Source organism: Aplidium turbinatum, chromosome 4 (assembly GCF_918807975.1).
Source record: "Aplidium turbinatum chromosome 4, kaAplTurb1.1, whole genome shotgun sequence".
In the NCBI taxonomy this organism is placed as follows: domain Eukaryota; kingdom Metazoa; phylum Chordata; class Ascidiacea; order Aplousobranchia; family Polyclinidae; genus Aplidium; species Aplidium turbinatum.
In genome coordinates this window covers 1,387,452-1,403,565 of record NC_137475.1, presented here as the reverse complement: position 1 = coordinate 1,403,565, position 16,114 = coordinate 1,387,452, and the positions used below count along the sequence as shown (strand labels likewise).

Genomic DNA, 16,114 nt, shown 5'->3' with positions numbered 1-16,114 from the left:
ATTTGAATTTTTTTCGTAAAGAATTTCGTTTCTACTTATGGATTTTAAACATTTGCCTGGATACCGCGCGTCAGTCGCTGCCATCGGTAGCCGAGTTTCAAACTTGGTTGATGTTTGTTGCGTAATTACAGATTGGCAACACTGCACTTAGATGAGCCCAGTTTTGCTTTGATTTCCATTCAGACTTTTTGTTGTCTAGAACTCCGTGTTTGGATCCGAAACTTATTACAAGTGTTACAGTTGTTCCGGAAGTTTTAAGTCTTGCTTACTAAATATTTAATCTCATTTGCGATCGTCTCCGGAATAGCCAACTGGCCGCGTGGCGATTGCACTTTAGAAAGAAAATGGTTTGTCCGGCAAATGCAACTTGTTTAAATACGCGACTGGTCACAGCGCTTCACAAGTTTGGAAAGCGCTGAACAACTAAGAACTGTTCTTTAGAGGTGTTCGTCACAATGCAGGCAGCAATCTTCCTTTGTTACAAGTGAACGTCTTCAGTCAGTGAAGCATGCAAAGTTAAAAAAGTTATTTATTTATCAGACATGCATTGAACAAGATAGACGAATTCAACAAACATGTAGAAAACAAACAGAGTGTTTTCCTGTTGCTTTGTTATTATTTAAACCTTAAAACAACGTGATTTCTTTGGCAACAGTGGCCCTCTATTTGACGACCACCCTGGCAAAGGAATGGTCCTGCCCATGATCGTTCTCGACGTAGCACTCATACTTTCCCGAGTCCTTCTTGGTGCAGTTCTTGATTGTGAGCACAGTCGTGTCACCGTCGATGTCATAACTGACGCGATCGTCTTCGTCTATGTCCACACCGTCCTTAGCCCAGCCCACCTGTTACGTCATACAGATATTATTGTTACGTCGGCCACGTCGCAGATGCATTGACTGTGCAGTGTGCAGTTAAGATTTGCTTGTTAGAGCAATCCATCAAATTCAAATCGGTTTACGACGTCATCATTCGGTTATAACAAATTACTGGAAGTGTTTAGCCATTGTAGCGTCATAGATGTGGGCAATTGTTTCTTCACACTTCCAAGTTCATTACGCACAGGTTAAGTTTGTTTGTATGGTTAGTGAATAAAGTAAATCTAACGCCATATCAAAGGAAATCAACGTAGAAAATGCGTAAAACCTTACATCTGGTTCTGGTTCCCCGGACACTTTAGCGGTGAGTGTGATGGTCGAGCCTGGCTTTGCGTTCTGGTTGGGTGGGCCGGTAGTTATCCTCGCCCCAGCTGTAACGAGCGAGCAGCGTTAAACTGTATGACGTCATAATGCTTATTCATCAACAAGTTGTTGCGGAATAGAAAGAAAGTGGAGACGCGATATTATCAGGATAAACTTTTATTATTAAAAGTGACAAGCTACAGTAGATATTGATATAAGATCACAACAGTTATAAAATTAGTGCTGTTTTTTCCTAAAACTATTCAACTTTTATAGTCCTTCAGAAAACACGACTTAAAAATTTGTCACGACTGCTGGCTGCTGATCATATTTTTTCAGAGTTGGGTTAAATTTACGGGCCGTGCCATTGCCCCTTCAAGTTGAATTTTGGGACTGACCGACGATGGAGATCTTTGCCGAGTCAAATGCCTCTCCAAACTGATTGAACGCTTTGCACGTGTAAGTTCCCATGTCATCTGCGTTGATGTTTTTGATAACCAGGGCGCACACATCCGGGTCTTCAAACAGGATGCCATACTTCACACCCTCTGTGATCTCCTGCCCGTCCTTGAACCAACTGTGACGTAACAAAGAAACATAGCTTGAATGTGACGTCACCAGTCACTTTTATTATGTCATAAAGCATGCAGAGTTGCAAGGGACTGCAGATAGACAGATTGTTGACTTTGGCATTAGGTTTGTTAAAGAGTAAGCCCTCCTAATTATTATCACAAATGTTATAATTATTCCAGGAATATTTAGCTAACGGAAATGACTAATTAATTGATTGATTAGTTATATTTTGAGACAAATGGGACAAACAATAAATGCAAACGATGAATCAAATACGTTGGACATTTTGTTTACAAATTGTAAGTCATTAGTTTCGTCATTCCTGCAGTTTTTATTGCAATTGCAGAATTAACATTACTTTTCTACAACGAAACTATTCAAAAGCTCTCTGATTATTCTGTTGCTTACGTCACAGTGGGATCGGGGAATCCTCCGAGACGACAGTCGATTCTGGCCGCGCTGTCCTCCACAACCGCAATGTCTTGAAGCTCATCAAGGAATCTACCAAAGATCAAGGCAAACCTAACATCTGAGTTTGTCTGATATTTGCAAGAGACTGAAGGAAAGATATCAGTTCTACATAATGACTGGGTCAAAAGTGGAAAAAACTAACTGGAAAAGGCGGTCTGGTACTAAGACATATCCTCAAATGGGCGATCTGCCTAATACAGACGCAATCACTAAGAAAACAAAGTTTTTTTTCTATAGTCTAAACCAGCGTTTCTCAAAGTGGGCGAAATCGCCCCCCAGGGGGCTATTTCGAGCGCCAGGGGTGCAAATAAATCAAAGGGGGCGATCGGGGGGCGAAAACACTTGAAGGTGGCAAATTTATCACACCACTAATAACAGTCCAACGCGCTAATCAGTTCCATGCACTATAACTATGGTACTATAAACTAAAAAGTTTAATAAACCACAAATTCAATTATGGACATAGAGTAACAACATATCACAATCTTCCAAAAATTTACTTTATCACTTGAAGCTATTGAAAACTATTCCAATTCGTTGTAAATTTATCTGCTATTGTAGCGTCACAGGGCTCTTAGCAAAATATGAAGTTGAAACGTCACAGTGCTCTTTCATATTCCCAGATATTGCAAATTTTGCAATTGCTTTGGCCTGGCGTGAGTTACACAGTTTGCAAGAGACACACATGCAAAATCAGTTGTAATTTTCAGTAGTTTAAGATCAATTTATATCGTTCAACTACTGCAGCGCCAACACCTGAGCTAAATTATTCACCAGTTTATTCATCAGTCCGAGGCCAGGGCAAAGCCTCGAAGCCAAGGCTTGACCAGCCGAGTCCAGCCAAGCTCGAGGCTAAGACCAGAGACCTCCCACTTTTATCACTGGTTTTCACCCTCGTAAGTTACGATTGAGTCTTGGGTCAGTGTCAAGCGAAGCAGTCTTAAACAGCATCTACGGTAGTTAGTAGTTGATCACAGTGAATGTAGTAGGTTGCCAGTCAGTAACCTAAGTGATAACAGATTTCAATTATAACAGGATTAACAGGTTTCTTAAATAATAACCCAACATTCTCTTCTGATAGTTAGAAACGTTCAACAGCAAGGTTGCTGGTAAATATGAGCTTCTCTGGAAAGAAGCTAGAATGTGGATTTTGTCGTTTCCTACTTCATGTATGGTTGAAAAAAGGTTTTCGGCTGTGACATTGATGCTTTCAAAGCAAAGAAATCGCTTGCTAGTTCATAAACGGGGTGATCTACGACTTTATCTTACGAAATCGTCGCCCAACATTTCAAAACTTTGTAAAAGTCGTCAAGCTCATCCATCCCATTGAACATTATCATGTTACTGTCAATTTCGTTAATTAAATTTCCAAAACTAAATTTGTCTATCACTCTATTATCAATGTTTATTATACTTGACAGAATTAGTGGGGCGAAATATTATTTCAATAACGAAAAGGGGGCGACGGACTAAAAAAGTTTGAGAAACACTGGTCTAAACCTTCAAAACCTTTGGCTTGGCTAACACGCACTATATACAGTATTTCAATAAAAGTTATAATTTATGTTGTGGAACCGGTTTTCTTCGAATAGGATTCATCAGCACAACTCTGGGTATACTTTATGTCTATTTTCCAGAGGTAAATATTGAGTACCATACGTTTAGAGTTTATATGTCGCCAGCTGAACTACAGTGGCAGCCCATCTCAAATTCACACAAAAAGACGTTTAAAGTTTGGAATTATATTTACAAAAGTTTATCTTGACGAGAAATTAGTTGAAAACTGTTCCTCATTAGTTTGGACGTTCTAGGGCACCCACTTTGGTGGTCCGTCCTCCTTCAGCTTCTGTCTCACTCGGTGACCACGGAAGGACTTCTGAATCATACAGGCAGCCATCTGCACATCTTTGTCTTCCAAGTTGATGTCCACTCCTGGTGGAGGAGCGTTTCTCCGGGCTGGCATTCTCTAGAAGAAGAACAAGAGAAATTGAAGATGAAGAGTTTCAATGTGATCACAAAGCTATTACTTTATGTAAATGCGGTGGACAGCATCAGGGGAAGGTTCTCATTATACTAAGCCTTCGGCACTAATGAGAGCAGGGTGGCCAGTTCTTTTCTCTCGGCCGCCTTTCCTTCAGCAACAACGTCCAACCAATTCATTAGAATTTAGTTAGAGGTGAGCGATGCTTTCAACAACCAGCATAAGTTGGGAGTCGATCCACGTTAGTATTATTGGAAAGCCATCGCCTTATCCGCTGCGCCATCTTACCCAAAAACTTTAGAATTAAAACAAATCGATTTTCGTTTTCATTCGGTTTCCATTGTGAAAGCTTAATATCATTTAATCGTTGACAGCCCTTGCAACTGTATAAATTATTTTGAAGGCTAGCTCCACTAATGCAAGCAGCTAGGTTACTCATTTGGATAGATTTTGTTTGATCGATTGAATCTTTATCCTCGGACTGGGAAAGCTTCTTGCAGAACTTAATCCTGGCAGTTTTGCATACTCGTAGACTTGTAGAGGCTTTGACTCACTGACGTAGGCCCAGTCACCGAGATTGACAGAGTGAAGTTTCCGATTGTTCAAGTCTTGTTGCAGGAGAATTATTCCACCCATTAGGTGCCGCTGAATGGAGAGCAGTCCTTAACGTGAGTTGCTCAAGCGCACACCTTGAGAGTCGAACAAGCGCCGCTTGATCTTGAATCTTCTTCGTTCCAGAAGTCACGCGCTAACCAACTGAGCAATCGGGGCGGGTCTTGTATTGAAAACAAACAATATGATATACCGCAACTTTCTTGACGTCACATATAATGCTTTACGTGAACGACGTGGTTAGCTCAATCCAATGAACCACGCGTATTGAGGGTACGTTCAGTGCAAAGGATTTGTTGCGGGTTTCGGTATATACGTGAATATGAAAAGCATGATAATGGGCTTAAACGGATAAGTAAAAACTATAATAGTCTAGTTCGATTATGACAGGATCATTAGCTCAATTAAAGCATAAATAGCACTTCTCTGTGAAAATTTATATATTGAATGCAATTCGGCTATGAGTTTAATTGAACAAAAATTACCGCACTCTGAGCACAGACTATAGCATGAAAAAGAAGGCCCACCCTAGACCGTTCTCAAACAACAACATGTTTGCGCTACACAGTTACAGCAATGCTGACAAAAATAAGCTAAGTAAGACCAAGTAAAAGTAATAATTATGAAATGGGCAATTGCAAGCTTTGATGAAGATTGTCAAGAAATGTTGCTTTATTCCGGTTTTTCTCCAAGCTACCTTTGAAACTTCACATCAAATTATTTATTTTAAGCTTTGATGCACAATTTTTTTAAGCAAAAAGTAAATTTCGATAAATGTAATACGTTATTGTCATAAAAGATTTCATAAATAAGAATGCCAATAAAAGTTATTTTAGAAATTTATGGCAGCCCTTACCAGGCACTAAACAAATTTGAATCACAATAGTCGGCAATGGTTTGTGTGAGATCTTACATGGGGTCATAAAATGAGGAAATAGACAACACTGTTTGTTACTGCGTCTAGCAATAATGATAAGAATAAAATAAACCACTTATTTACGCCAGTTATTAAAACGATCAAGAAAACCAAAAAATAATAAAATTAAAGTATACCCGAAATGCCAACATCAAAGAACGCAAACACAACACAAAATAAAACAAAATGACTCTTATTGTTTTACATATGAGCTTCTTCACTCTAGAAAGTTTAACTTTGATTTCAACTTTAGTGTAAAACGGAGTTTCAAATCGAAATTTTAACAATTAGCACATTTGAAACAATATCAACGTGTTCTAAGCAAAGCACATTATATAAAGCAACAAATTTTGTTCTTCCAAGCTTAACCTTCAACAATGTTATTCTGCATTTAACAAAATCCAACAAACAAGTTCTATGACATTTTACCTTGTTCTCTGTTGCTTGACTGAAACTGACAGAATGAGCTAGCCTGGTGTCGTTTCGCGTTCACATCGCGCTGTTGGGGGGTAGCGGCCTGACTCGATAGTGCACATTCTATATTCTGGCTAGAAACAGCTGAGCTGCTGCGATTGTCTCCGGAGGATACGTCGTGACCTCCCGCGGGATCACGATCGCGACTTATTTGGATGAACCTCGACCGGCCGCCGGCTGACAGTGACGTCTTATGACGAGTGGTGCACGGCTCAAAGTGACGTCAACCATCGTAACACCGACGTTACGTCAATAAGCGTCATAGTAACGTACAACTGATTGACACACGGTCAGTGTTGTAGCCTATGGAATATTGGCCCATAATGTTTGCCACTTTTGATTGAGGCCACTGTATTTTATCGATAATCCGATATTTGGTTACTTTGTGTATGTTTATTCCTTTGACATAGGCTGCCTGTTTTTATTTGTATGCCTACATATCCAATGCACAGTAGCCTGCATGCACATGAAGGCTAAGTACTTCTTTGTTTTTGTGGAAAAAGGACTTCTTAGAATTGACCTTAGCTTCTTTCTTGCGACTGGTTTGTAAATCAATCTTTACGTTTTGTCACAATTTTCCTGAAGCTACAGCTCATTCAAGATCAATATTCGTAGTTGTTGCATGAACCTCTTCGTTGTGCTACCTCAGATTAGGGTTGTTCTTATTTGCAACTTTTGAAATTTTAAGCGAGTAGCCTCTAAAGCAGTGATTTTCAACCGGTGTTCTGCAGAGGCGACTGGTTTGATAAAATTAAACCATAAAATTAAGCCATATCCATAAAAGCAGGAAATATGTCACAATGACCACGGATCAGCAATAACTTTTATCGCAAATTGTCCATTGTTTATTCATTGTTACGTAAGCTATTTAAATAATTTTTATAAAACACTCCCTCTTCACAAACGTGGTTTTTTCGAAGATCAACAGTTTTGATTTTAGGGATAGCCTACTGACATTCTGTAATACAAAAATGCCTAAGCAAGCTAAATCGTCTTCAGCTAAAGATAGACGGATTTGTCGAGATTTTTCTATCGCCATTAAACACGACGCACTTTTTATAATCCATAAAACACCTTGACTGTTCAACAAAATATTACGTTTGAGTCTGAAATCGACAAAATATTATGTTTGGGTAACTGATATCTATTCAAGGAAGAACTGTGCCCTCTACAAATAAGCAATTTCGTTAGATCAAAATAGGATAAAAATAAAGTCAAAAAAAATTTTTTTTAGGTCAAAATAAAAATGGCCCGAATTATAACATAGTATGATGCCTTTCCGTGCCATTGTTCTTTGTATACCGGACACTTGTATCATTAATGAGCTGATAGATGAGTATTATCGCTATATCCTACCTTAAGACTTAAAAAAATGCCTTTCAGCAATAAAAGTACCCTTTTTTCATAATCCTGCCCCTCCAGTCAAAAATCGTTCCGGCACCCCTGCATATGAGTATGATTTCTTCTTTTTTTGGCTCTATCCTTTTTGCTCAAGTTGACTAAATGCTTCGACCATTATGCTCCGAAACAACAAATCAGTTAATGAAAATTCTTATTCAAACAATAAACAAAAGCCCATGCGAATCATACAGCTGAAGCTATCTAATGCAGCATTGAAGCATAAAATATTAAAAAATAACATTGAAGCATTGAATTTTACTGCTTAGTGGGATTTTTGGAAAGTTTTTAGCTTGACTAAGCGTTCAATATTACGTCCAACAGACGATGTGGCAACTCTCAAGTACATACCAAAATTTTCATCTGTCAGCCTCGACCTGTAACAACTTTTTGTAAAGTGCATTTTAGAAAAAAACTGTTCGCATAGATACGTGCTGCCTTTGAGCTTTGAGATGTCTTTTGTCTTTAATGCATGAGCGATTGTCAAATTGTTTTGCGGGCCGCACAATATTCTTTGACGGGCCGCAGGTTCGTCACCTTTGATTTACAGTATCTTATTAATTTTGCTTTAGCCTACAACATTAAAAGTCTGGTTCTCTCAACTTCTTTCCAGATCCGCTACTGCATTGTCTGCCTATATCCTATTATTAAAATCTTGGAGTTATTGTACTTTGCTAGAACGATAAATTTAATCTGAATTTTCTCTACATTAAAAGAGTTTATGGCTATAACATAACGATTTCTTGTCCTATTTTTAAGAGCCATCACTAAACACAGGGGCCAACTATTGGATTCGCGGGAGGGGGGGGGAATAAAAGACGTTGATCAAAAAATTTAAGTAAAACCTTGAATGTAGAGGGGGCCTCAAGGAGTTTGTACCGTAGTTGTTTTGATTAAAAATGTCTAAATTTCAAACTTCAGATCAACTGAGGGTCCTTTAAAATTAAGATATTTAGCTAAAATTATACACCAGCAGTTCTCTCACCAATCTGGTTTTAACTTTAAGACTGATTTTGTCCTAACTTTGACTGAGCGAGTCTAAACCGCTTCTCTGGTGCATATTAGGATAAGATCACTACACTTCATGAAACTGGTTTAATAAAAAAATTAATAAAAGCGCAGATTAGGGTAAATAATAATCTGGCCAATCATAAAAACTGATGATGCTGCTACACACCCGTGTTGTATACACCTCAACTAAATTTTGACAAATACTCACCTGTTTTTATGTGTGACTTGGCCAATGAGATGCTTGAATAAAACATGTTGGAACCTACCGACCAATCAAATATCATCTACACAACTTTATTTTCTGTAGCATTCTGTAGAAAATAAACATTTATTTGCGTGCGAGTTAGATAGGTTCATCATTCTCTGATGTGGCAGACGTGATCTAACATATCAATCACGATTTCATGTATCAATGGCGAGCAATGGCGAGTGGTTAGCGCGTTGGGCTCACAGTCGAAAGCCTGCATGTTCGACTCCAGCCACCCGCACTTGCTGTTGTTTCTCTAGGCAAGAAACTTTACGATAATTGCCTCTACCCAGTGATCGATTTCGAGTAATGGGTAGTACCAAATTTAAGTCATAAGTATAGTAGACAACCGAAAACAGACATTGCTGTCGGCTGCAGCGTGGGTCAGGTGTACGTCGGAAGGAGTACACCGATGCATAGCGCTCAAGTCCGCTTTCCCGCAATGCAGGATAAAGATAAACAAACAAAAAACAAATATTTACAAACTGCATACGGTACAAAAACTCTATGCAATGCATATCCGCCCCTATAGCTCAGGTTGTTAAGCGGGTGACTTTGTGAACAAAGAAGCTTCAAGATCAAGCAGTGCTGGTTCGACTCTTGGGGTGTGCGCTTGAGCAACGTATTCTAAGGACTGCTCTCCATTCAGCGGCACCTAGTGAATGGAATAATTCTCTGGCAATAAGACTTCAACAATCGGAAAACTTCACTCTGTCAATCTCGGTAATCGGCCCTGCGTCAGTGATTCAAAGCCTCTGCAAGTCTATAAATATGCAAAACTACCAGGAATACCTTAACTTATTAGTAGTAGCTCGGGTAGTTGCCTAAGTAGGGGAGATGTGGGACCAATGAACACCCATTTTTCTGATCCTTGTTAAACACTAAAAAAAAATCCAAAAGCACTTTGCTTATTTCACAAACGAAGCGTTATGTGATGAATTTATTTTTAATCAAGAAAGAAATTTTTATTTTCCATTTTTTAGTCCTTAAAATAATTATTGAAAAAACAAACAAATGTTCATTGGTCCCCACCCTGGTGGGATCAATGAACAAGGAGGTGAGGACCTATGAACAAATACAAGCCAACGTCAAACTTACGCAAGTTAACATCAAACATTGAGATTTTACAATTAACAAATTAAAACATAATAAGGTACAAGCAACTGTTCTTATTTGGACAAACAAACTGTTCATTTCATGTTGAATTCTAACCGGTCCACGGGGAACCTCATAGCGTTGGCCAGTCTCTTGGTGTTGGAACACGAAGAGGGATTAGGCAACACAGTAAGAACGTCTTCATTCGAAACGGATGCCAGGTCTTCTGTTTCTCGCAACATCAATCCATTTTTTACTTTCTTGTAGAAAGATACTTTAAAATCGTTATTGTCAATGGTCCCACCCCGAAGCCTGTTTATTGGTCCCCTTGTCAGCCATGTTACATAAAATGAAGTCTATAGCTGTACCTGATAAAATTTATTCCTCTTCAATTTCTATAAGAAACTATCATTCTAATGTTATCGACCCAACACACTAAGAAGGCTTTTTAACGTACAGTCAGAAAGTAAGAAAACTTTTCCTGGCACCTCCAAATTTTACTTTTGCAACACAAAACTAGAATAAGTGGATTTTTTTCTCCTACTAATTGTCAACCAACTTGCAAAGTAACTCATATCTACACATAGAGCAGACCGCAAAACCACGTGACAGTAACCAAGCGTATCCCTCACACACAAAAACGAAGACGTCATTGTTCATTGATCCCAACCTGTTCATTGGTCCCACATCTTTCCTACTCCACAATAGTAAGTAGCAGGTCAAAATTAAATGATAGTCAAAATTTACACAATGCTGGTACACCAACACAGCTTATAGGCTGCGTCACGATATAACTTTTCATGCTCACGCTTCCATTTGCAAGGTTTGGTTCCAGTTTCGTCATGTTGAGCGCGAAAACAAAGCCTCGCTCGATGTGTATCGTAGACAATAGCGTAGACATGGATGGTTCTGTGAGTAGGCTATTTCTGAACCAGGTCTTGGAATCATTTGAGGTACGGTGCGCAGAAACTCGTTGAAAAGCCCGAGATATTTTTATAAATGTCCTCGTTTTTGAACTTATAAAACAAACACCTAACTTTTTCTTGGAAAAGAAAACCTTTTCAAGCCTTTTATTTTCAGAAAATGTCCGGAATTACGCTTGGTTCCTGTCCCGACCTGTTGTCTCAGCGACTCTCATTGTAGCTACTGCAACCCATCATCCAGACAGTTAATCAGCTATTTTTTACATTGGTTCAACGTCTGTAGACGTGGGTAAAAAATAACTGTTATGCTGACTATAACTTAGCATTGTATAAGGCAAGCCTAGGAGCATTTAGTATACTGTTTAAAAGTTTTTAATGCACCAAAAATGATGGCACATCTTCAGGTTTCATAGATTTTGTAGTTATTGCTGTTAATTCGTAGCTCAAACTCATTGGCGTCAAGGTGCCTGCTTGATTGCACCATAGTTTTGCAACAATATTAAGTTCTTGTTACGCTTTGCTAATGCAAGTCTGTATTTCCAGATGAGCTCATCAAAATTGCGGTTTTAATGCATCAGAGCGACTTTCTCGTTTATTACCTTAAGCTATGTGAAGTGTAGGAATCGATTCAAAACACAAAGGCATTTAAAAAAAAAACTTAAAAAAAACTAGTTTTGCGCTCCCTGAAAGGCTGCGCCCTTTAGGCGACTGCTTTTGGCCTAGTGGACGCGCCGGCTCTCAAAGTTCGACCGGTCCATACCAACACCAACTGCGAACTGTCTTCAACTGAGCGCAGAGCAGGGCTGCAAAATAACGATACTGAAACTGAACTACTGTAACTAATATAGCCCAGTGGTTACGTACTAGGGAGGGCCTTGACGTGTTATTGCTTTAAGTTACATTGTAATTTACGTTGTTGCTGATTGCTTCGTTGCTGATTGCTTTGTTACGTTGCCTTAAGTTCCTTTGTCGTTTTTACTGGTGTTTATTTTCAGTCTCAATTCAGTTTGCAGTTTATGTCGTCAGAACAACCTAGTTGCATTTTAGCGTAATAAACTTCTTAATAGAGGAATTGTAGATGGTTTCACTACATTTTATTACGCTAAAATGCAACTAGGTTGTTCTGACGACATAAACTGCAAACTGAATTGAGACTGAAAATAAACACCAGTAAAAACGACAAAGGAACTTAAGGCAACGTAACAAAGCAATCAGCAACGAAGCAATCAGCAACAACGTAAATTACAATGCAACTTAAAGCAATAACACGTCATTAGGTCATTTCTCAAAAGTTTGTCGTCTTTCCAGGGTAAATCGTAAACCTATTTATTCATCTGCTTCTACTCCACGAGATGTCATTATGAATATGACAACCGAATCTTTCGACACCCACGCAAAGGTCAACGTCCCTGTTACAGTTAACGGAGTTCAAGCCAATGCTCTCATCGACACTGGCTCTACCCTTTGTCACATGAGCGACCGTTTAAGAAAGCGTCTAAAACTAAATCTTGAAGAAAGTGAATGCCGCATTGGTTTAGCCGTGAAAGGATGTTCATCGCAAAGTTTAGGAATCTGTAACGTAAAAGTCGCACTTTTTGGACAAGAGTATGATAATGTAGGAGTCACTGTTTTGAAAAATTTGCTCACCGACCTAATTATCGGACAAACTTTTATGAAACAGCACAAAAGCGTGAACATTCAATTTGGAGGGCCTATGCCAACGTTACAGATCGGAGCATTAGAAGCTATTAAAACGTCTACTTCAATACAGCTTTTCAAACACTTAAGGAAGGAGTGCCATCCGATTGCTACAAAGCCTAGAAAGTATTCTCAAGCCGATAGAAGTTTTATCTCTTCAGAGGTGCAGCGACTTTATAAGGAAGGTTTAATTGAGCCGAGTCGTTCGCCATGGCGAGCACAACCTCTTGTGGTCACTCAAGAAAATCACAAAAAGCGTATGGTCATCGATTTTAGCCAAACCATAAACAAATTCACTTGTTTGGACGCGTATCCTTTACCTCTTATGTCAGACGTAGTGAACAATGTTGCTAGGAACAGCATCTATACAACGCTAGATTTAAAAAGTGCGTACCACCAGGTAGAAGTTCCTCTGCAAGATCAAAATTACACTACTTTCGAAGCCGATGGAAGCTTGTGGCAGTGGAAGAGAACGCCGTTTGGTCTAACGAATGCAGTACCTGGTTTTCAACGGATAATGGACAACATTATCAAAGACTACGAGTGCAAAGGTACGTACGCTTATCTTGACAATATTACCATTTGCGGAAAAACCCAAGAAGAGCACGATCAAAATTTATCAAAATTTCTTGCAGTAGCTCGAGAATGCAATCTAACTTTCAATGAAGCAAAAAGTACTTATTCGGCAGATACAATCGACTTGCTTGGATATAGAATCTCTAAAGGTACTTTAAGTCCTAACCCCGAAAGAGTGGAATCTTTACTAAAAATCCCGCCTCCAAAAAGTAGTAAACAACAGCAGAGGATTGTCGGTTTATTTGCGTATTATGCGCAATGGATTTCGCGTTATTCTGACAAGATTCAGCCTCTAATTCGAAACACTACCTTTCCTCTGAATGATGCAGCCCTAAACTCTTTCGCGACGTTGAAAGCTGAATTGGCTCAAGTTACGCTTGGGGTGATAGATGAAGAAATTTCATTTACAGTAGAAACTGACGCATCTGACATTGCCATTTCAGCCACTTTAAATCAGAACGGGCGACCCGTTGCTTTTTTTTCCAGGACACTCAACAAAAGTGAAAAAGTTCACTCAAGCATAGAGAAAGAAGCGACGGCAATTATCGAAGCCATTCGAAAATGGAGTCATTTTCTAGCAGGACGCCGATTCAAACTTGTCACAGATCAAAAATCGGTGGCATTCATGTACAACAGCAACAACCATGGCAAGGTAAAAAATGCAAAAATTTTGAGATGGCGACTGGAACTATCACAGTACGATTATGAAATTGTTTATCGAGCAGGGAAGTATAATACTGCTCCCGACACTTTATCTAGAGTGTATTGTGCAACTATGATGGACAATTCGTTGTATGAAATTCATGCGGCCTTATGCCACCCTGGGGTAACTCGCATGCATCATTATGTTAAAACAAAGAATTTGCCTTATTCTATTGATGACATCCGTAAAATGACATCCGCTTGTGAAATTTGTGCTGAGTTGAAACCTAAGTTCTACAAGCCAATTGAAATTCCATTGATAAAAGCTACGCAACCTATGGAGCGCTTAAGCATCGATTTCAAAGGACCTTTACCTTCTGCTACGAATAACAAATACATTCTGACGGTAGTAGATGAGTACTCTCGATTTCCTTTCGCCTTTCCTTGTAGTAAAGTAGACACTGAAACTGTAATCTCGTGCATGTCTAGTCTTTTTGCAATGTTTGGTAAATGTGGTTATGTGCATTCGGATAGAGGTGCATCGTTTATGTCTAAGGATTTTGTGTCTTACATGTACAGTTTGCGTATTCCTACCAGCAGAACCTCTATATACAATCCACGGGCTAATGGCCAATGCGAAAGATACAACGACGTAATTTGGACTTCTGTAAAACTTGCTTTGAAAACTCGAGATCTTCCTATTTCTAAATGGGAGTGTGTTCTACCTGATGTTTTACATTCTATGCGCTCTTTATTATGTACTGCAACAAACGTGACGCCACACGAGCGATTTTTTAATTTTCAGCGTCGTTCAAGTCTAGGTCTTTCCATACCTACTTGGGTTAAATGTCCTCAAAAGGTTTTATTGAGACGACACGTTCGTGCTAGCAAGTATGAACCGCTTGTCGAAGAAGTGGAAATGACTCATGCAACTCCGAACTACGCGCACGTTCGTTTCGCGAACGGACGCGAAACCACAGTGTCAATTCGTGACATCGCTCCAACTGCTCGTGGTGGCCTTGACGAGTCGACTCTTAGTTTGCCGGATCCCGGGAGTCCAAACGAAGAGATAAACAATCCATCTGTGGAATTTCCCGAACAAATAACAACTAATAATGAGTCTGTCAATGAAGATGCTCCTGCCCCGTCATCGGAAACTGATATACCGACTGATTTCAGCGAGCGCCCCATGCCCCGGCGCTCATCTCGTTCAAGGCGACCGCCAAACAGATTTGTAAATTAATTAAATGTATTTAATGTATTAGCGCCTTTAATTTTTGTTGATCCCTATTGATAATCTATGGAAGGGGTGAATGACGTGTTATTGCTTTAAGTTGCATTGTAATTTACGTTGTTGCTGATTGCTTCGTTGCTGATTGCTTTGTTACGTTGCCTTAAGTTCCTTTGTCGTTTTTACTGGTGTTTATTTTCAGTCTCAATTCAGTTTGCAGTTTATGTCGTCAGAACAACCTAGTTGCATTTTAGCGTAATAAACTTCTTAATAGAGGAATTGTAGATGGTTTCACTACAGGCCTTCAATGCACTTTTTTGTCAAATCACTTAGCAACTGGGCTCAGATAGGAGGGTTAGGTCACAAACAAATCATCTGAAAACCTTTTTTAGATCGGGCCGCGGGAAAACGCCGCACAAAAAAGTCAATACCACCCAAATAATATAAAAAACGTTATTTCCTCCCCCCCCCCCAAAAAAAAAGGAATTAAAAAAAATCGAAAATACACAAAACGATGCTAAACAGTCAAAAAGTTGTGCTCGACAGTAATGTTGCGGTTGTGAGGGCAGCTGCTGCTCGACTCGGAATTCCATACCTTTCTGCCTCACGGGCGACTGTACAAAAATCAAAAGTACATCGCTCCTGCTCTTCTTCGAGTTCTTCTCTGCCGATCGAGCCCTGAAGGGAAGTGCCTTCTGGGAAATTCTTCTGTATTGTCGTCATCCAAGACATTCTTCGCGTTCCTTCCGCTCGTTTTCTCGCTTCTCTCTCGAAAGCAGTTGCTCCTTCCGCTCGTCTCTCTTCTTTTCAGATTTCGCCGACTCCCAATCAACGTTTCCAATGAAACCAATGCGTGCTCCACGTTGGTCAACGAAATCAACCTCGCGTGAATGCAGCAATGTGTTGTCAACGTCGTCGTAAAAAGTGTCCAAGCAAAGACTGGCCTTCATTGAAGTTTTTCATTCAGTATCTTTCTCGCCGCGGGGATTTTATTCTTTGTCTTAACCATGGCCCATTCCTTCAGAATCTTCTTGTTCACTCCCTCACGCGTGATGATCGCCACTGTGGCGAAATCTTAGATAGCC

The 16,114-nt window shown here is 39.6% G+C and overlaps 1 protein-coding gene across 1 annotated transcript; it reads right to left on the bottom strand.

Moving 5' to 3' along the window:
• Nucleotides 1-511: 511 nt before the first annotated feature.
• On the bottom strand, nt 512-6,262 carry LOC145768384 (SPEG neighbor protein-like). The gene is made up of 6 exons (XM_082579867.1): nt 6,164-6,262; nt 4,046-4,191; nt 2,163-2,255; nt 1,580-1,758; nt 1,152-1,249; nt 512-845 (listed from the first exon to the last, which is right to left on the bottom strand). Exons 2-6 carry the CDS (start codon nt 4,186-4,188, stop codon nt 663-665), a joined length of 696 nt encoding a protein of 231 aa, XP_082435993.1. The 5' UTR covers nt 4,189-4,191; nt 6,164-6,262; the 3' UTR covers nt 512-662.
• Nucleotides 6,263-16,114: the final 9,852 nt, after the last annotated feature.

Excerpts from the sequence above, each read along its gene's own strand:
- LOC145768384 (XM_082579867.1), bottom strand. The coding sequence starts at position 4,188 with ATGCCAGCCCGGAGAAACGCTCCTCCACCAGGAGTGGACATCAACTTG. Across the intron at positions 2,256-4,045 it reads AAGGAGGACGGACCACCAAA|ATTCCTTGATGAGCTTCAAG; the intron begins GTGGGTGCCCTA and ends GATCTTTGGTAG. Across the intron at positions 846-1,151 it reads CCGGGGAACCAGAACCAGAT|GTGGGCTGGGCTAAGGACGG; the intron begins GTAAGGTTTTAC and ends ATGACGTAACAG.